This window comes from Tinamus guttatus, unplaced genomic scaffold, assembly GCF_059628265.1.
Source record: "Tinamus guttatus ecotype Peru unplaced genomic scaffold, ASM5962826v1 Tinamus_guttatus_pri_ptg000213l, whole genome shotgun sequence".
Lineage (NCBI taxonomy): Eukaryota > Metazoa > Chordata > Aves > Tinamiformes > Tinamidae > Tinamus > Tinamus guttatus.
The window spans coordinates 8,384,495-8,405,132 of NW_028288747.1; the positions used below are offsets into that span (position 1 = coordinate 8,384,495).

Here is a 20,638-nt window from a genome sequence, read left to right on the forward strand (position 1 = left end):
TTTTACATCATGTAAAAGCACCTAGAAAAAGTCCAATGTACAGTCAGTTAATCAATTCACAAACCTGTTGAGACTTATTAAATAGAAATAGTATATACTGCTTAAGTAAAATTCTGTAGAGAGACTTAATTTAGGATGATTTAATTTAGGATGTACAGGTACAGAAATACACTAGGTGTTGAAATCTTTCCTACCAACACTGACCATAGCTTGTCTTCTAGTTTAAAGCTACCTACACTCTATCGCTGTCTCACTAGTCCTTTTCTTTTGTATGATTTTGAAATATATTTGTACAGTTATGATTATTTTGAAGTTTCTGTCTCAAAACCCTTGATAATTCTTCTGGTAGAAAGAGAAATTTGCACTCTGTGAAGCAGAATTTATCCCAACCTAAGTGAGGAAAACCTGTGTATGAGAACATTTGTATGGAGGCCAAGATGTGTGTGTGTGTCACTCCTGTTTCTTCCATCGATTCCCTAGGGTAGCCGTCTTAATTCTGCGGCTTTTTTTTTTGTTGGTATCTTGACTGTATCTGAGTAAGAATACTTCTTTGGTGAAGAATTTGAAACTTGCAACAAGACAAACAGTAAGACGGTTTCTGGTGTAAGTAGATTAACTGCAGTAAATCACCTAGATTTTTCCTTCTCCATTAGTGACTATTTTAGAGATTATATGTGGACCTTCTCTTTTACTTTTACCAAAGGATTATGGTTTTAAATCACAGAAGAACACATAACTTATTCTTAAGCCTTTATTTATCTTTCTGTATGTGCTTATATACATGCAGGAGTCCTGTGATGTAACTTAACATGGTATATCAGGTAACTTATGTTGATGCATTAGTATTAGTATCATACATTTAAAATAAAATGTTTTAGTAATATTAAATATGAATACAAAAGTCATACCTGTACATGACTATATTTCCCTAAGTAAGTATATGTGACATTTTGGGTTCATTTTTGGTTTCTGAGGAAAGTTTCCAAGGAACCTTTCCTCTAGACAAAACTTTAATAGGTATTTTGGAGGCTTATAGGTTTAATTATGCTTAATTTTTGAGTGCTTTTTCCCCTCCTGTCTGTTCCTTGTTGTTGTCCGTCCAGGTGTGGAAAATGCTAAATGAAAATTCATTATAGGTAAGCGAATGGTCCATGAAGATATAGCAGACTCTAAGTAATACTTTGCCTTTGTTATGGCCTTACTATATGCCAAACGGAAAAGGGGCTAGTTTGGGCTTGAAAAAAAGAGGCATGGGTGACTAATTTATTGTTTTATTTTTGTTTTATAATACCAAAACAGGATCCAAATGAAGATACAGAATGGAATGACGTATTGAGAGACTTTGGAATTCTTCCTCCAAAAGAAAAGCCAAAAGATGAAATTGAAGAAATGGTTTTACGCTTGCAGAAAGAAGCAGAAGGCAAGTAAAATCAAACAACTGCATTTGAAAAGTGACGTATTTGCAGTAATGCTTTTTGAGCCATAAATAGTGCATAATAATTCTTATTTTAATTATTTTCACCTTTTTTTTTTAAGAATACTGAATTAAACATACCATACCAGAACAGATGCCATAATGTTTGTCACTAATGTACAGATAACTCATTTACATCATTTTAATACAGGGACTAAGCAGTGTAAGCAAGATTCACATGCAAACAAATTGGTAGTAATTCACTCCTGCAATTCAGTAAGAACATGTGGATTTCATTAAAACTGCTTTCTCCCTTTCCAGCAGCAAAATATTTTCCTTCTTGTAACTGTTTTCCATTACTGAAGACTCCTCATATGATTAATATTTTCAATTTCTCTGAAATATTTAGTGATTTATGACCCAAATTAACAGACAATCTTTTACATTTGTCATCACAATCTTGTACGTCAAGTATCTTTTTAGTCCAAACCTAGCTATTGGCATGAAAACATACATGTTGTATCCACAGTGAGCATGAAACAAAATCTTTGCAGATACCTGTATATATTAGAAAATTGTTACTGTGGCTTCCCATAGCACAATGTCCCTTTGAAGCACAGCAAGTTAAAAACATAGTAGGAACTGGGAGTAGCATCTCTGTGTAAAACTTACTTTTGGTAGCAGCTTCATTCCTGCAGGCAAGCAGCTTTGTATAGAGCCACTTGGGCTCTTGTTTAAATGTTCTGTAGTAATTCTCACTTTCTGACAAGTTCCAGGCTTCCAGAATGAGAGGCAAGTTAAATCTGGTGCAGTTGGATAGATGTAGTTGGATCCAAGGACATAATATTCAAATACCTAAGCAAGTAAATACCAGATATGGTTAAATATTTTCCTTTTTTCTGTGTTAAGCAAAGGTGTATAGCAAAATTGGCTAATCTCTGAAATTATTTTTACATTTTTTCTTTCATTAATTCTGTATCTGCATAATAATTTTCATAAAAACATTTAAAGTGTTATCCTTTTGAGAACAAAAGATAACTTTTTTTTTGTTTGTCCTAGTGAAACCTTATGAAAGAATGAATCTTAAAGAATTAAAGGAAGCTGAAGATGACTTTGACGAGGCTGATATGAAAGCTGTTGAAATGTACAGGTATAGTAAGATATTCTTAGATGGAATATACAGTTCCTGTATGTGTCACTGCTGTACATGTCCACAGAATCATACAGTGGGTGAGGTTGGAAGGGACCTCTGGAGATCATGTCGTTAAATTCCCCCAATTCCTCCTGACTCACAATAGCAAAGAGAGGGAATTTACACTGTAGTTAGCTTTGACATTTTAAAAGTGTATTTCCCTTTTAAAATATTTAATTTATTCTCAAAGCTGCGTGTTTAAAGGAAGAGACCACCATTAGGTCAATGAAGATACACCTTACCATGGAATGCAGAAAAGCATTGCTCGTTTGAAGTGTTCTATACACATCTGAGTTACAACATTTAATTTACACAAGTAAATTCACAACTCATGACTAATTCACAACTGTTCTTCACTCTGAAGTGCCACTTTCTGCCAGTTATCAGGAATTAGAGCAAAGCTGATGAATACTCAAAGAAAGAAGTTCTGTAACTCTTTTTTTTTTTTCTCTTGTCTCCTGGATATCAGTTTCTGTACATTTCAAATCAGGAGGAAATGGAGTTGTTTGGGAGCTTCTTTCTTACAGAATCCCAAGTTGCATAAGAATGTGAGGAGAAACAGGGTGCATGGATCGCCCCAGTTTTTCAAAGGCTACTGAATTTGTGCACGTGAGGTGCATGCTACCTTCAAAAGGACTTGCATTCAGGGTGGCGTGCTACTAAAGAATATGTGCTGGAATAAAACTTTATGTTCACAATTGATAATTGAATAATTAATCTAGTAAATAGTGTTTTATGCAAAATACATCTCTTTTAGGTAGCACTGATTTCTGTTAGATTATGATTTCCAAATGTACTACCAGAATGAAAATGCGGTGTAGAGTTTTTTATAAATTATAATTTTATAATTCACACACTGCAATTTCTATGCTAGAATTGTTGATAGTTGATAATGCTGTGCATTTTAAAAATATATTTGATAAGTCAGCTGTGGACTTCCAATATAAAACTTGATGTTTGTATTATTTTAATCTAATACTCATTTTAATGGCTTTTCTGTTTCTTAGTTCAGGAAAATGCTGTTTTGAAGTCTATATACATTTCACTATACTAAAGCATAACTATAGAACAACCCAGATCCTCATCAAACTATTTAATATGATTATAGCAATCTTTTTACTTATAATGTCATGCAGAATCAGTATGTTTTATGATTTCAGGCTCAAAAAACTTCGGCAGCTTACATGGACACTTAGTAATCTTAATTATTTTAGATGTTCACACGTGTATTTTTTTTCCCAGATATTTCTGAAGCACTTTTAGTTCTGCAGAACTTGGTGCTGTCGCTAAGAAAAATAAGATATGCAGTACATGCAGAATTAAAAAGAAAAAGAAATGATGAAAATGTTTAAAATGTTTCCTCTGTCTAGACTGCCCATACTCAGTGTTTTTGTTTTTTAAAATGACTAAAATAATTCCAGTGTTAACTCTGTATATCTTGTCCTGTATTCTCATGAAAAGATAATTCATCGTGTGAAAGTTGTGTATGTAAATTATCATGCATTCTTGCTATAGTATGTTACAAATATATTATTAAACCTTTTAAGAAGAAAGCTACTTCTGTAGGAAAATCAAGGACTTTTTAGTTTGGCGAATTTAAGGCATTTTTCATTGTCTATGTAGTCAATAGGTTTAGAGTTGAAGGCTGCCACCTACTGTCTTAACATTACATTTTCCACGAATTGTTTCAAATTACATTGTATAATATTAAGACAAAGAGTACTGGTAATTCTCACTCAAACTAATCTCATTGTCATAAAAAAAACCCACACCTTCCTTAATACTTCTTACTGTGTCTCCATATCAAAACTCTTGTGTAGTATTTGTTACTTAAGTTACCAAGTCTGGAATTAATACACGCACTTAGAAGAAGAAAATGCATTTTAATGCTATCCCATTGAATAAAAATTAGCAGAGGAGCCTTTCTAACTCAGAAATATTCTGCTGATACTAAAAGATCCTGAACTAGAGAGTATTATTCAAAGCGTTTTGTTTAAAGGAATTAAAATAACTGCACTTTATATTATTATAAACTGTATTTCAAATTTTTCAGCAACTTTTTTTTTTTATTAGGCAGCAGCGGTTGCAAGAATGGAAGCATCTTCAGCGGAGACAAAAGTATGGGGAGCTAAGAGAAATTAGTGGAGAGCAGTATGTAAAGGAAGTTACAAACGCTCCAGAAGATGTTTGGGTTATAATTCATCTTTATCGATCAAGGTAATTGCTTTTTTTTTTCCAAAAAAAAAAAAAAAAGGCAATACCAAGAAAAATTAAACATATAAGCTTTACTGAAATAGTCATTGTTCAGAGCCAGTGAAACCCTGGAAAATGATCCCAGAGTGAGCCTACCTTGATTTGTTAACTCATTTTGAGAGAGGTAATGCCTTCAACCTTCATCATTGTACCAAAATTTCTTTAAGGTGTATCCTTATCACCATGTCCTGAATTTCAGAAGCATTGAGAATGAGTATGGAATGCTTCTGAACATGTTTTTCAGATTAGAACAGCTTTCTCTCTTCTTTCTTTTTAAGATTGTTAAGAGGAAGTGAGAGGTGGTAGGGTTTTTTTTTTTCCCCCTTTTATTTGACTGGAATGGAGCATTCTTTCCAGCAGCAAGGAATAGGTCAAATTAAATTGTTCAAATTACAAAAATATAATCTAATATAATTTGAGCATCTGAAGAAACAAAATAGAAGCTTTTTAATTTTTGTTTATTGAAGGATCAACTCATCAGTGAATAAATATGAGTCTCTGAGGAAATTTGTAATTCCTTAGGAATGAGTACCAAATCTCCCAAGCCAATTGTGGGTAGAAAATAAGAAATCTGTTATACCAGAACTGCAACCCTAGCTGTCTTTGGCCACCAGAGGGTACTGCTGGAACTCTTTGAGGTTCCTATGATCAATCTGATTCTGAACTATGGTCTGTTACAATAAAGATCCTAATTTTAAAAGGCTAAAGGAGAAACCAACAAAAACGTTGCTTTTTTTTTAATGAGGGTAATATATTGTTGCATCATAAACACTGGTTAGGAAAGTAATGAGCAGGTCATAATATGAGTACTGAAAGGCTTCCTTGAAGTTAGTCAGATGGTACTAAAAGACTGGAGAAGTCATTGAATGTTGAACTGGAAAGCAATTTAAATAACCTACAGTAAAGGTCATATTATCAATTTAAAACTTCCTTTAAAATCTGGGGGAAAAAATGACAAATTAGTTTTAAAGTCTTAGTGGAGAACAAAATTGAAGCAGAATGCTTGAAGCTTCTGGTAGGTTTAAAGACATACATCATATACTGCCTATTATATATGTACTCAAAGTTTTAACTTGGCCAGCTCTTTAAGCCAAAATATTCTTAAAAAAAAAGCTAAAATCTGTGCTGTAAATCCTATCCTGAACTAAAGCAGAGGTTAACAACATGTAAATATATGTTCATTCTTCAGAGCTTTGCTTTTTAATTGACTCTAGTTGTTTTACAAATCATTACACTGGAAGTGTCATCAAACACATTTCTTTTTTTTAGCATCCCAATGTGTTTACTAGTTAACCAGCATCTTGGCCTGCTAGCCCGAAGGTTTCCAGAAGCGAAGTTTGTCAAAGCTGTTGTGAACAGCTGCATTCAGAATTACCATGACAGGTGTTTGCCCACAATATTTGTGTATAAAACTGGTCAAATCAAAGGCAGGTTCATTGGAGTAGCTGAATGTGGGGGCATAAATCTTAAAGTGGAAGGTAAGAGAAATTTTTTTAGATTATTCCTTTATAGAAAATCTGACAGTTATTAATAATCATCAAAACTTAAAATCATTGCTCAAAGTTGGAAAAAATTTTAAAACATTTTTGTAAGAAAATTGTATTGTCTATGTATTGATCTAAGGTTTGTAGAGGCTTTACAAACTTCTGTATTCTTCTGTTCTCTCTTCTAAGTAATTCTGGATTATATCACATCAAGTTTTATTAAAACACATTCTGTAGCTGATGTACCAAAACTATACATATATGGTTCTGTTAACCTGATATCTTCATGTTTGTTTATTCTCACAACTGCCTACTTTCCACTACCCATCACTTCAACATCTTCTAGTATGGCTCCAATTTTCCTTGTTACTGATTTCATTGGATAGATATTGTATCAGTTCATATTTGGAAGTTTTTCTTGAAAAACATGAAGAGTAAATTTCTACTCTTCTAAATGAACCAAAATTACTTACCACAAGACTATATAATGTATTTCTAGGGAAAAAAACGGGGGCTAAAATTAGAATATTTTATGCTTAAAAAAAAAATCCAGATGCTTTCAAAAAGAAAAGCTCTGTTTCCGCACTTGCCCGATGATTGGGAGACTCGGGATACTTTCACTGTGCTTGGAACATCTTCCTTCATATTGGAAGGTCTCCAGACAGAGGGGAGGAAGAAACTGGAGTCCCTTGTCTCTTACCAGCAATACCCATTGCACTGCCACCCAAGCACAAGTGAGGGTTTGCTGTCTCCTGAGAGTCACCTGGCCCTTTCTATGCAGCTCTGATTAATGCAGTATGAAAATGTAGTTAGCAACTGTCTAAATTTTTAAAATAATTTGTATGTTCTTTGAATAAATGTACTTTGTACTCATTTCTTGCAATAAATGTTGTTTGTTGCAGAGCTTGAATGGAAACTAGCAGAAGTTGGAGCAATAAAAACTGACTTAGAAGAAAATCCTAAAAAGGACATTATGGATATGATGACATTTTCAATGCAAAATATTTCTGCTCACAAGGACACCAATACCAAAAGCAGTGATGTGATGAAACCAAACATTACTTAGGCAGTAATTTTTAGTGCATCTGCACTAAATAGCTCCTTCCTCTTTTTGTAAACCTGGAACAATACAAGGAGTTCTTGTTTCACTTGTATGCTTTTAGTTTTGACTCTTTGAAGAAAAATGAGTAAATAACCCCCAAATTTAGCTTTGGATAGATAGAGAGGCTCCTACTGACACTGAGAACCTGGATACTCCATTTCATACAAACCCTGCTTGAATAGAATTGAAAAGGGAAGATGGTGGGCTGTGCTCCATGACTTTTTTCCTACTTTTCTCCAGGATGCATGCAAGTTTGAGTTAATTAATTCCCTTAGTAAAATGATTGACTGTGATAGAATTCTGCTTTGCAAACTACCTTCTCAGTTCCTCCCACTGAAAAGCTGGCCCAAGGAGAATGCGGTGTATGGTGACATAAAAGCAAGAGTTGGCCCTAAATCCATTAACCATATATATATATATATATATTAGTTTGACACTTATGCAGTAATCTTTTCCCATTTCAAGGATAATCTTCTCACTATTTTTGAATATGTACATTTGGGTTGCTTCTTCTTTCCTAACAAAGTAAGTATCTAATTAGCAAAACAGATTACAGTGCCACTGTGGATAAGCAAAATGAAACAATGCGAATGAATGAAGAGACCAAGCTTCTTATTCAGCATTTTATTTTTATTATGAAGAGCAAATTGAACTGTATACTATTAATGTTATTTTCCAGTGACTAAACTGAAAAAAAAAAAACTGTATGTACTAATGAAGATTTAATTAGATGCAGTTTATGGCATCAGGATGCAGGAACAAAAATGGAACAAACAGTTCACTTAATAGTTTGCACAGTTAGGTTATTAATAAATATCTACTAATAGAAATCACTACAAGAAGCATTTATTTTGCAGATTGAAGGAGATCACTAGATGTATCTCAGCATGTCAGCAATGCATCTGCCACTTAGAACTAGACGCAGGAATTTTAAGTGTAACCTGGATTAATTAGCTAAGACGCATGAATTTTAAGTGTAACCTGGATTGCTCTGTGTGTGTGATGACCATAGGCTTTGCCAACTGTTGCAGACAAACTTTGGGGATTAAAATATGGTTTCAGAAGGTGAAATGTTTGGAAGAAATATTTTTCATAAGACTATATGGTTAACTGGTTGGGAAGCCATTCCAGCTTGAGAAAAAACAAATGAGCAAATGCAAACCACTTATTTTTTCTGAGATGTGTTTTCTAAGGTGGATCACGCGCACACGAGTATGCTGTACCAATTACTTGGGCAGTGTATCCTCCAACGTGGCAGTAACAAAGTTCGCATGGTCATCAAAAATTCTAGCTAGCTTTCCCCTGTCCCTTCAGTTTAGTATTGGTGTCACCTCCTGTGAGCTTACTCTCCTGGAGCTCGCTTCTGCCTCCCTCCTGTGCCCCCAGGGAGTTACACCCGCACAAGCACAATATATAATTGCACAAGTGCTAGTGCTGTCTTTAAGAAATGTGGAATTTAGATTCGAAACCTGCATCTTCAGATAGATTATCTTAAAAATTTGCCAGTGAGGATCAAAAAGGAACTTTCAGAGTGGGTGATTGTTCTACCGCTCTGAAGTATATTAAGTGCAAGACGTTGATTGCTTGGTAGGGAACATGGCTGTGGTTACGGAAATTTCTGCTTTTCTGGACAAATCTGGTTCCAGTATTCAGTGATTCACAAAAGACTTGCTCTGCAGTGTCTGAAAGCTTTCTGGGTGAAAAAAAAAATCCCTATCATGATTACTACTGACTTTTAGAATTACTACTGAATTTAGAATTACTACTGTTTACTGAAGATCTTGTTGCAAATACATCGCATGACATTTACGTAACATACACAGCTTGATGCCGCTTTCAGCCTCTGGCTTTCTTGGCCATATTCTAGTTATGGTAATATTTCAGTTTTGCTGAAATTGTTCCTGCAATTTCTCCATTCTTGGTGCATACCATTATATTTTCTGCATTTCATCACAGGAGTATTATCCTTTGCATGAGTTACGAAATATTTGATTTTGTTTATACCACATTTTCCTTCACTGAAAGCCAGAAAGTATTATGAATCAGTTATGAAAAAACAAAAATCAAGTGGTTTTACTAATCCTTTAAAAAAGTCTTCCTGTGGAAAAACTGAGGTTATGTTTAGCTCTTTGGCAGTGTTACTACTTAGAGACTCCTGCTCCCCCCACTACCTCTGCTCAAGCTGTACAGTCACATGGTGATTCAGGAAACGTCTACCTGAAAAATAATCCAGAAAGGAAAATCCATGAGATTTTTGCAGTCAGATCAAGTTCCTTACTTCATTCTACACACATTTTTTTTTTCTTTTGGAGGGGCATGGGGAAGAAGGCTGATTTAACTTCTACAGATACACATCTGTAATTACATTTTCAGATACTTTAGGGGACCGACTGAAAAATAAACATCCTTGTAACTGCGGAAGAGGACTGGGAATATTTACATACTGTCACTACTGAGTAATGTGTTTTACAGCAAACGGTTCCCTGCTGTGCGCCGCCGCGTGCGGGGCCGCGCTGGCAGGATCAAGCAGCTGTCCGCCACAAGCAGCGGACACTGCTGCTCGAAAAGGTTACAGATTCCTGCTTGAAAACGTTGCATTATTTTAAGGGGTAAATCAGGGTTTTTAAATCGGCTCCGCGGCGCCGCCGCCATTTCCTGCCGCCGGGGTGAGGCGAGGTGAGCGCGCGGGGTCAGGCGGGCGCGGCGCCCCAGTGCGCATGCGCCGCCGGCCCCCGGCCCCCGGCGCGCGTGCGCGCTGGACGCCCCTCAGCGCCCGGCCGGGCGCTGAGGGGCGTCCAGCGCGCACGCGCGCCGGGGGCCGGCGGCGGGCGGGAAGCGACCGGGCGGCCCCTGCGCATGCGCAGGGGCGGCCGCGGGGTGGGGGGGGGCCGGCGCGCTGCGGCTTGCAGTGCGCGCGGGCGCACGCGCGGTGGCGCGAGGCGCCGCGGCCGCCGCCGGGGGGCTCGGCGGCGCACGCGCGGTGGCGGCGGAATCCCGGGCCCGGCTGCTGGCGCTGCCGCTGCAGGAGGCTCCGCGCTGGCGGCGGGCTGAGCGCGGAGCGGAGCGCGTCCAGCCGCGGCGAGCGGGCAACGGGCGCCGGTAAGGAGCGCGGCGCCGCGGGAGCGCGCGGGCCCGGCTGCCCCCCGGGGGCCGCGGCGAAGGGGGCGGCCGGTAAAGTTGGACAGCGCCGAGGGCAGCGGTGCGGCCCCGGGCGGCGAGCGGGCGGGCGCGGGGCCGGCGGCGCGCGCGGGGCAGCCGCCAGGCCCGCTGACCCACTTCGGTGCCGCCGCGAGTGCCGGGCACGGCGGGAGCGCTGCCCGCCTGGCCCCGCGCCCGCCCGCGCCGCCTCCCGGCACGGCCCGGCACGGGACGGGCCCCGCTGCGGCAGGTGGCGGCGGCCCCGGTGCGCGGCCCCCGCTCGTGGCTCGCGCCGGTACCTCCGAGGCCGCGGCCCGGCCGCGCGCCCCCGGTTAAGATTAACCGCTGTTAAGCGCCGTTTTTGATGTGGTTACGTTGAACCCAGGTCGTCTCTCCGCGGGGCAGGTGCGCCGGGAGGCGAGGGAGGTGTCTGGGCAAATGCCCGGGCGGGCGGAGCGGCGGGGAGAGGCGGCCAAGCCCCGCCGAGCGCCGGGGCCGCGCGTGTGCCGGGCCCGCCGGGCTTGCGGCCGTGGTTTACGGCTAGGGGGGATCCGGCTGATGTGGGAGAGGGCTTCTGTTTTGGCGGTAAGTCACGCTGCAAAAATGTATTTAAATAGCTGCTATTTTTTTTCCCAAACACGTGTCTATTTAAGAAACTTTATCACAAGATTGCGAACGTATTAAGGAAAATGAGCGTGCTTGCAGCTCTGTCAAATATAAGTGTTTGGGTTAGGTTTTTGTGGTTTGCTTTCTGGGCACTAGTGTCTTCAAGGTACAAGAACTTTGCTGATAAGGGGAGAGTTACTTCCTCTTAAGAAGTAGTTCAAAGAGGAAAAAAGTAACTCCTGGGATGATCTTTCATGCTTTAAGATATCGCTCAGCAGTGTCTCATTCGCTTCTTCTACTTTATGCTCTTATAAAGAGGGGTCTATCTGCTTTGCCTTTATCTTTTTACATATACTTGTTAATGTTTTCTTAATGCTCTAAGGACCGCGTAAACTCCCTCTTGTGGCTAATTTTGCACTTTTTATGCTTAATTGAAAAAGTATCTGTCTTGTAATTACTTCAAACTTTATTTGCAGGGTTGGTTAATTATCCTGGTAGTGTAGGAAGCTGTGAAGCTTCGTGGATGGGCTGATCTTGCTGAGGAGATCTTTGCTTTTCAGAGCTATGAACTTTTGCTTTTTCTTTGACCATGCTCAAAAGTTGGACAAAAGGCAGAAGCTACAAATCTGTGGTAGAGAAGCACCTCCTCCCCACTCCAGACATTCTTTATGTGAAATATTCATACGAACTTCCAAAACTGTCATTTTTTTAAATTATTATTAAAAATGAAAAGTATGAGTTAAAATAGTTCTGATTCAAAAATGAAGGGCTTTTTGTCTTCTGAAAACTGTTGCTTTTTAGCTGTGCTCCCTTTAAGGAAGAGATGTGCAACCTGTGGTCTGTCACTGCTGAAGAGGTGAGGCTTCCTAACCTTGTAGCTTGGGGAATATGGAGAGTACTCCTGCTAGAACAGAAAACTAATGCAGTTTTTGATTAAAAAAATACCATATTTATGAAATTGGAGGATGAAGCAAAATCATAGCAAAGGTGGTGTCTTCTTTCTCGTCACATGCTAGTGAATTAGTTTTTCTCAAGTAAAAGGCTGGCGGGGGTTTGGCAGGTTTGGAGTAAAGCAAAGCGGGCGCCAGCGTTTTGGCCTTTGTAGTGTAGCACTTTGGTGATAGTTTCCATGCGAACGCTGGAGTTCAGTTCCTGCCATCCTTATCTCCTCCTTATTTACCTTGCTGGGTACTTTCTAGCCTGGCTGTGCTGCTGGTGCTCCCTGCCACAGGCTGCGCTGGCCACGGGATGGGTGACACCAGGGCTGCCACAGCACGAGCTGCTTTAAAGTAGATTTGTCATTTGGCGGCGCTACAGAATCTGTGCGGCTGTCACCAAACGGTGGCCAATCCATCCTGTTGTCCCCAAGGTTCTGCTAATACCGAGTTGTTGCTGTTATTGCTGCTTTGCATTTAATAGTGCTTCAAAATAAAGAGGCTTAGGAAGTGCCCCTTTGGTCACGTACTGAGGCCTGGAATGAAGGATGCGCTGTGGTGTCTGCAGGCAGCTCTGGCAGATCCTCTGTGCAGATCCTCTGGGAATTTGCCTCATTTGCTCCTGGGGTTGGCCCACATGGGGTAAACAACCTGCTGTTGGGGTCTTTGTGTTGGTAGCTCTTCTAGTGAGCTGGTGTAGTAATTTGGAAGGGTCGGTTGTTGTACGTTTCCCAGTTCGCCTGTTGCAGGACTTAAAGATGCAAAGTGCAAAAGTGCAGCAGAGGATGGAGACTCAGGATGACCACATCTGAGGGCTTCCCTGAGGGGTGGCATTCCCAGCCCCTGCCACAAACTCCTTGGTGAGGCAAAGGCCACCTCGGTATTGGCATGCCTCTGGCCAGAGTGCTTGATTTTATAGCCTTAATATTCTATTACCAGACTTATTGTGTGTTGTATCGTTCTTAATTATAGTTCCTTTTGGAATGTGTAATCAGGTATGTAAAAATTGTCAGTACTCTGCAGTTCCCATACATTTAATGTTAGGTAGAAGCAGCGCTGCGTCTTGGACTCTTTGGGCTGTTTAGCTTTGCACGCTCGGGACTCCTTCCCGTTGTTACATTTCGTCATTAAAGTCATTGAATCAGTTTTCTTATTCTGCACAGGTTTCAGAGGAGCGTTGCTGAGTATATTGTAAAATCCTCTTTAGCAATATTAACGTTTCATTAAATATAGATTTAAAATCAGAATGTAGGCTCTTGCAGAATCGTGTCTCATAAAGACTACTATTTGGATAGTGGAGCTTATGGGTTAGTCTGTGCTGTGGACGTTTTTCATGGTCCCGATCAAAGTGTGGCCATTTTAAAATCCACTTTAAGCGGGTCCATGTGGCCTTGTTTTGTGCATAGGTCTTCAGAATGCCATTAAAAATTGGATTTTGGTTTATGGTCAAATCCATAAAGGAATATAGGGGGTCAAAACTAGGACTTAGATGTTTTTTGGATATCTAACCTAAAATAAAATTTTAGGCTTGTATTGTCCTAGGTTTTCATTAGTATTTTATTCCAAATGCCGTAAAGTTCTGTTCTTACTCAGAACTGCCCTACTCTTGTCAAAATCGGGCGTCTTGGCGTGCGGATCTGGTTGGGGCTCTCGGGTTGGGCAAGGTGCGGGCGGGGCGTTCGCTCGCCCGCAGGCGTGTTGGGCCGCCCCTGCAGGACCGCCCCGTCCAGGCCCCGCCGGGACTCCCGCTTTCCTGCGGAGCGGCAGGAGGAGCAGGAGCAGGTTTTGATGCCTCCTTTAAAGAGCTTAAATAAACCCCCAAGCCCTGAACGTGCGGGAAGAGCTTTTGCGGCTTTTGCACTGTGTGCAAGATGATTAAAGTCTAGTTGGCTGGTGGTTTTTAAAAAAAAAAAAAAAAAAAAAAAAAAAAAAAAAAAGCTTGGCATGGGGTTCAAGCCTTTGTCCCAGAAGCGATTTCAGAATCTTCTTCTTCCATATAAATTTTTGTGCTGTTAGGGACTGGAAACCGCAGTGCCTCTGCCTCCCTCTTTGGGAGCCCTTTCCCCCCGTAGACGCGCGCGCAGCTTTCATGCGGGCGCGCTCCCGCACAGCTCTGCTGCCCGTTTTCCCTGCATGCTCCAAAGAACGTCCCCGCAAGGCCAGGACGTGGAGCCGCCTGAGAGGTGCCCCCCCTTCCATCAGCAGGGAATGGCTCTCGCCTTTCCTTTGCTCCCTGTTCCCATGCTGGAACCCCTCACACAAAGGTGTCTTTCCCTGCTGGTAGTGTGGTGCTGGTTTGAGTTACTGCCCTTTCCAAGGGAAAGGCTGTGTTGATCTAGGATAGGGCTTAGTGTTGCACCTTGTGAAGAAACGGACTCAGTCTGGGGTGCAGAGTGAGACAACTTTATTTCCAAACCGACTTCTTTTTATACTTTCTTAACACAAGTGTTGCAAAGCGCACAACCAATCAGCATCTGGCCACCTGCGCGGTTGTCTGGCTTTGTTTCTTTTCTTCTGGCAAGACACGTCGCACACGAGGCAGGGGGAGGTGTTCCTCAGTCCTCGTCTTTCTCGGCTCTGTCCCCCATCTGCTGCAAAGACTGACACCCTTGTGGTTAACTATCTGCTAACAAGGTACTATTGTCTTTGAACAAGCCTCCACATCTCACCCTTCTTTATTTGTTTTTGTTTGAACAGCCATGACTTAATTAAATGATCTATCCTTAAACACATAACAAGAAACAAAGCAGGCACACTAACAATAAACGAAATATGCCAAACATCAACAGGCTGTCCTACTAGACAGGTTACGAACGGATTTACTGAACTAGATAATCTTCTGTGGAAATCCCTAAGGAGGGACGGATCCAATTAATAGTTCCCAAAAGTTTTTGAAGATCATTCAAAGTCCTTATGTCTGTCTTTAAGGTCAATGATTGTGGTCGAATTTGATGATCAGAAATTCTCCATCCTAAATATCGCCAAGGCGGACTTTCCTGTACTTTATCTTCCGCAATTCTTAATCCTGCAGCTGATGCTGCTCGCGTAATCTGATGCAGAGCCTCTTCTGCTGTTTCCTTTTGCTCTGCAGCAATCAATATATCGTCCATATAGTGATAGATGAGGACATTATCAAAATATTTGCGTATTGGGCTTAAAACTGCTGCCACAAATTGTTGACATAATGTAGGACTATTTTTCATGCCTTGTGGCAGAACTCTCCAATGGTATCTGCTATGCGGTTCCATAGCATTGATGGAAGGTACAGAAAATGCAAACCGAGGTGCATCTTGCGGTGCAAGTGGAATGGTAAAGAAACAGTCTTTCAAATCGATTACTATCAAAGTCCATGTTTGAGGTAACATTGCTGGAGAAGGGAGTCCAGGCTGTAAGGCTCCCATATCTTCGATGACTTCATTGATTTTTCTAAGGTCATGTAACAGCCTCCAGGAATTATTTTTCTTTTGAATTACAAAAACTGGCGTGTTCCAGGGGCTTGTAGTAGGAACTATATGACCAGCTTGCAATTGTTCATCTACTAACTTGTGTAATTGCAGCAGTTTATTTTGTGGAAGGGGCCACTGATCTACCCACACTGGCTTGTCCGTTTTCCAAATCATGGGTGGGACCTGCTGCTGGATAGTGACCCCTAAGAAAAATCCGTGCTTAACTGCATGCCCCATTGACTCAAACAGTCTCTCCCCCACAAGGTGATGGATCCAGGCAATATAAATGGCCTAATGTTTGCAGTTCTTCCTTCTGGGCCAATAATATTTATCAATCTTTTGCTTTGCATTGGAGTACTCTGCCCACCAATTCCTGAAAGCGATGTATGTGCCTTAACTAGGGGTAAACTGTTTGGCCATTGTGAGGCAGCGATGACTGTAACATCTGCTCCACTATCTAAAATTCCTTGTACATTAAATTTTATCAGTCCTGCTTGTAGCGTACAGGATATCTGCGGGCGATTCATAGTTATCTGTTGAGTCCAGAAAATTTCATGCCCTGTGGACCCAAAAGAGCCTGTGCCATGGTTAATGTTTGCAGCGTTTGGTGTCTGTGGTAAAAAGTATACTAATTGTGCTATTCGGCTTCCTGCTGGCACAGTACAGGGTGGTATCGGAGTCCATACCATTATCTTAATTTCTCCTTTGAAATCTGCGTTGATAACTGCAGGTAACACAAACAGCCCTTGTCTCGTTGTTGAAAATCGCCCAATCAATAGTGCTGCCATTCCTCGCCCCAGGGGGCCGTGGACACCAGTTGGAATTAGCACAACTGATGTATCAGTAATTAGCACTTCTATTGTAGTGGCCAGGTCCACCCCGGCGCCGCCGCTTGTGCTGGCGCACAAGCGGCGGCTGCTTCCCGGTGGGAGCCACTCCGAGGGGTGATTTGCCGTCATGGCGCGACCCCTTGCCGCGCTCCGCTTGAAGTTTCCCGAAGGGGCTAGCGGTCGACCTTCCTTATCAAATTTTGATCGACACTGATTAGCATAGTGTTGTCCTTTGTGGCAGCGCGGACATAGTCCAGGCGCTCCTTTGTTTGCTTGTGTTTTCGGACAGTATTTACGAATATGCCCAAATTGGCCACAAGCAAAACATGGCCTTTTCATAGACATTGTTGCAAATGTTTCGGCCATCAGTGAATATTCATACTGTTTGGTACCGACATTAATACATGCTTTTAGCATGTCATCAATAGTAGGATCCTTTAGTGGCCGCAAAACTCTCTGGCAATCAGGGTTAGCATTCTCAACTGCTAGTTGCTTAAAAATGTAGCTTCGTGCTTGTTCATTATCAATTTGTTTCTCCAGAGCCTCATTAAGCCGATCCAAAAACTTCATATATGGCTCATTCGCATCTTGTCTTATGCTAACAAAAGGTTGTCTTTGTTTACCACTCTCCGGAACGGCCTTAAGGGCCCGGAGAGCAAGTGCCTTAACTTGTTGCAGGCCCTCAGGGGGGATTTCTGCTTGTGCTGTTGTAGCACTGTGATCGCCCTCCCCCATTAGCACGTCCACAGTAACAGCCCGTAAAGGACCTTTTTTCGACAGCCGCTGGTTTTCCTCCCCCTGAGCTCGAGCAAGCTCTCTCATTTTCGATTCCCACATCGTGTATTGCATATCAGTCATAATGAGGCGAAACAAAGTTTTAAAATCATGGGGAGTAAAAACCGAAGAATCACAAAGAGATTGTATAAGGTGGGTGGTATATGGTGCACCAAGGCCATGATCTGTCACCGTACGTCGCACGTCCTTAATAAGATTATACGACAAACCTTCCCAACGCGGATTCTGGTCTGGTGCACAGATAACGGGAAAGGCTTTCAGCATGCCCACATCCCCCGCCTGTTTTGCTCCTCGTTTTACTGAGGCCCATTTATCGTGAGGATCCGGGGGGTATAGGTCTGGCTCCTTTCCAGGGTCAATAGGACCCGGACCAAAAGGATCATCGTCCTGGTCATCAGGTGGCAGTACCGCAAAGGCTTTTGCAGCACGTTTTCTTTTCTGATTCTCATCAGGACACGATTGAGGTAAAGGAGGCGCGGAGGGGATGGCAGGGGCCCCGATCCCGTCATTTATGTTCGACTGCAACCCACTATGAGATTTCAATATTTCGAATACAACTCGCCATTGGGGCAACAGGTTAGCAGCAGCCTTATCACCGCGCGTGGCACTATCCCACAGTCGGACCCCAATTTGGTCCCATCTTTCCAGATTAAAAACATTCTTACTATTCACCGAAGGATCGTCTTTAGAAGCCCATGCAAGAACCTTTTGCAGCTCTTCTTCACCTAATTTTTTTCTTTGCGGTTTCAAGTTTTTAGGAGAAGCTTCTAAATCGTCCTTTTGTTCCTTCATTAGGTATGAACCCATAGTTCCCAGCCGCTTACCTCTTTCCTTTCAAGAGGCTTTTAGTGTGCACACAAAGTAAGCTTCCTTTCAGCTTGATCCTTACGCTTCCTTTCAGCGTGATTCCCGGGAGTTCAGCTGGGCGGTGCAACCGGAGAGACAGCTAGTCTTCGAGCCCCACGTTGGGCGCCATTTGTTGCACCTTGTGAAGAAACGGACTCAGTCTGGGGTGCAGAGTGAGACAACTTTATTTCCAAACCGACTTCTTTTTATACTTTCTTAACACAAGTGTTGCAAAGCGCACAACCAATCAGCATCTGGCCACCTGCGCGGTTGTCTGGCTTTGTTTCTTTTCTTCTGGCAAGACACGTCGCACACGAGGCAGGGGGAGGTGTTCCTCAGTCCTCGTCTTTCTCGGCTCTGTCCCCCATCTGCTGCAAAGACTGACACCCTTGTGGTTAACTATCTGCTAACAAGGTACTATTGTCTTTGAACAAGCCTCCACAGCTTAGGGTGGCGAGCGCTGTCTTTAGCTGTGCCGCAGGCCTTTGGAAAGGGGCGAAGGCTCGAGGCAGCCCTCACTGGTTACCTTCACTTTCTTAAGAATCTTTCCCAATGTGTTGGTGAGGGATGCCTGGCTTCGGTCAAGCTCTTTATTGCGTTCCCTAAAACCCTGTTTTGAGCCCTGCTTGTAATCCCTGTTTGAGGAAGACTGTAGTTTAGGGCAGTGTTGCTTAACACCTCTGGATCAGGCCCTGGCACTTAGTCATTAACTGCTTGTGTGACAGTGGTGGAGCTGCAGGATGCTGGGCCGAGAAAGGGGACAGGTAATGGGCTGATCATCTAGTAAAATGTATGGATTTTAGTTGTTTTATAGCAGAATGCAGTGGTGTTAACAAGATATTGCCCCTTATATTGTGGATAAAATCTACCTGACTTTTTTTGGCTCAGCATATCTTGGTTGTTTCAAAATATGAGTTTGAGATCCCAAAAACATCCCTTTAGTTGCTGAACTGGTGGTTATCCAGAAAATCCCAGTGCTTTCTCATAAATATCATGGGGGAAAATAGCCATAAAAGTATTAGAGGGTGACCTGGAGCAAGTGTCTCCTTCCTCGAAGGAAGGAGATAGGACAGAGTGTGTGAATTTTCTAGAATGTATATAAAATGGCAAATATTAATTTTTACATGTTAAATGAAGATCTCGGGGAAATTAGTATGAGGTTCTGTAAATAAAGTAGAAGTTGCCATTTTTATGTTCTATGAATTGCATCCAAGATGGTAAAAGTTTTTAATGGTAGAGTAAATGAGCATTTCTGGCACTTAAAAGCAATTGTTGGCTGTTTCATTTTCTTACACGCTTAATTTCAGAGATGGGATGTTGGCTTTTGCGGTGCAAAATTATCTCAGAGAGAAATACTAGCAGCTCTTACTCCTCTGTCAGGTGTGTTTGGATCTGCTATTTCACCTGAATCTGCTCATTTCCCTTGGCTTGATGAACAAGTACCAAGTTTCCTGCATGGAAAGCTGTAGAGAGCTCTCTAGCTTGGTTCTCTATAGAAAAGCAGCTTATGCAGTTTGCTCTTTTTTCTGTCACTTTCTTGGGTATCACCTCACAGCAGTTGAAATCACTGAGTGGCTACAGCCAGGTGTGCAGGAGGGACGGGACCCTCGGGCTGTCCTGTTCCTGGTGTTCCCAGAACTTTGACCTTGCCTTTGGTGGAAAAGAGAAAAAAATATATAACCTTAACTTAAGAAATTTCCGTATTAAAGGTATTGAGTTGGCCATAGTAAATACGTGCTTTTAACAGCAGAGAGAAAAAAATGGTTGAGTGCAGTTTAAGGTTTTCTGTTAATATCAGTTACTGTATTCAACTGGTTTAAGAACAGCCCAAGGTTAGGATTTTCTCTCCAAGTAAAGTTAAAAGATGGCACCTCCTGGAAGCCCACTCCTGTCTTGTGTCTTCAGGTCTCCCACCTGAAGAGAAAAAGGAGTTGGTCTTCTCGCTAGAATCATACAATCATTTCCAGTTATTCATGACAGTCAACCTCAGACTGGTGTTCACCGTATTACGTTAACTTGAAAGATTCTATGAAATTTCAGTGGCAAGTTTGAGTGCATCCTGCTGCTAAGTCTATCAGAAGTTTTTCTAAAGGAAATTGAAGAAATTTTTGTAAGCTTGTTTCTGCTGTTCCCAGAGAATTTTGGATTTAGTAATGTCAGATATATTTCGCAAGCCTTCAGTAACCAGTATGCACAGTGGTTAAACAGTTTACAAACTTCACAGTATTTACAAATTTTAGTTCATGAATTTCAAACATAGTTTGGACTCACTTTCAGTTTTAAAATACCATAACCACAAAGTAGTTACACAGCTTTGTTTTGTGCTTTTCTAAAGGAAACCGGATTTCCTTCTGTCTGTGAGTTGAAAAGCAAGTTGCAGCCTGAACCAGAGCTTCCCAGAACTGTCAGAATAGGAATGCAGAAACCCCCCCGCGTTCCTGCTGTCAACTTTACTGTAGTAATGTGCTTTAATAAACCTTTTCTTGCCATTCGCAGCAGCAGCATTCGTTATGTGTGATCACGCTGCTACCAGCAGCTGTATTGTTGAGGATGAAACTAGACTTTCGGCGTATGTTATGGTAATTCACTGTCATCTC

The 20,638-nt window shown here is 41.7% G+C and overlaps 1 protein-coding gene across 1 annotated transcript; it reads left to right on the top strand.

The window, feature by feature from the left end:
- The first annotated feature begins 809 nt into the window (after window positions 1–809).
- Window positions 810–7,537, top strand: PDCL2 (phosducin like 2). Its single transcript, XM_010212308.2, has 6 exons — window positions 810–821; window positions 1,300–1,420; window positions 2,474–2,564; window positions 4,680–4,823; window positions 6,129–6,337; window positions 7,246–7,537. The coding sequence occupies exons 1-6, from the start codon at window positions 810–812 to the stop codon at window positions 7,407–7,409; spliced, it is 741 nt and encodes a 246-aa protein (XP_010210610.1). The 3' UTR covers window positions 7,410–7,537.
- The last annotated feature ends 13,101 nt before the right edge of the window (window positions 7,538–20,638 follow it).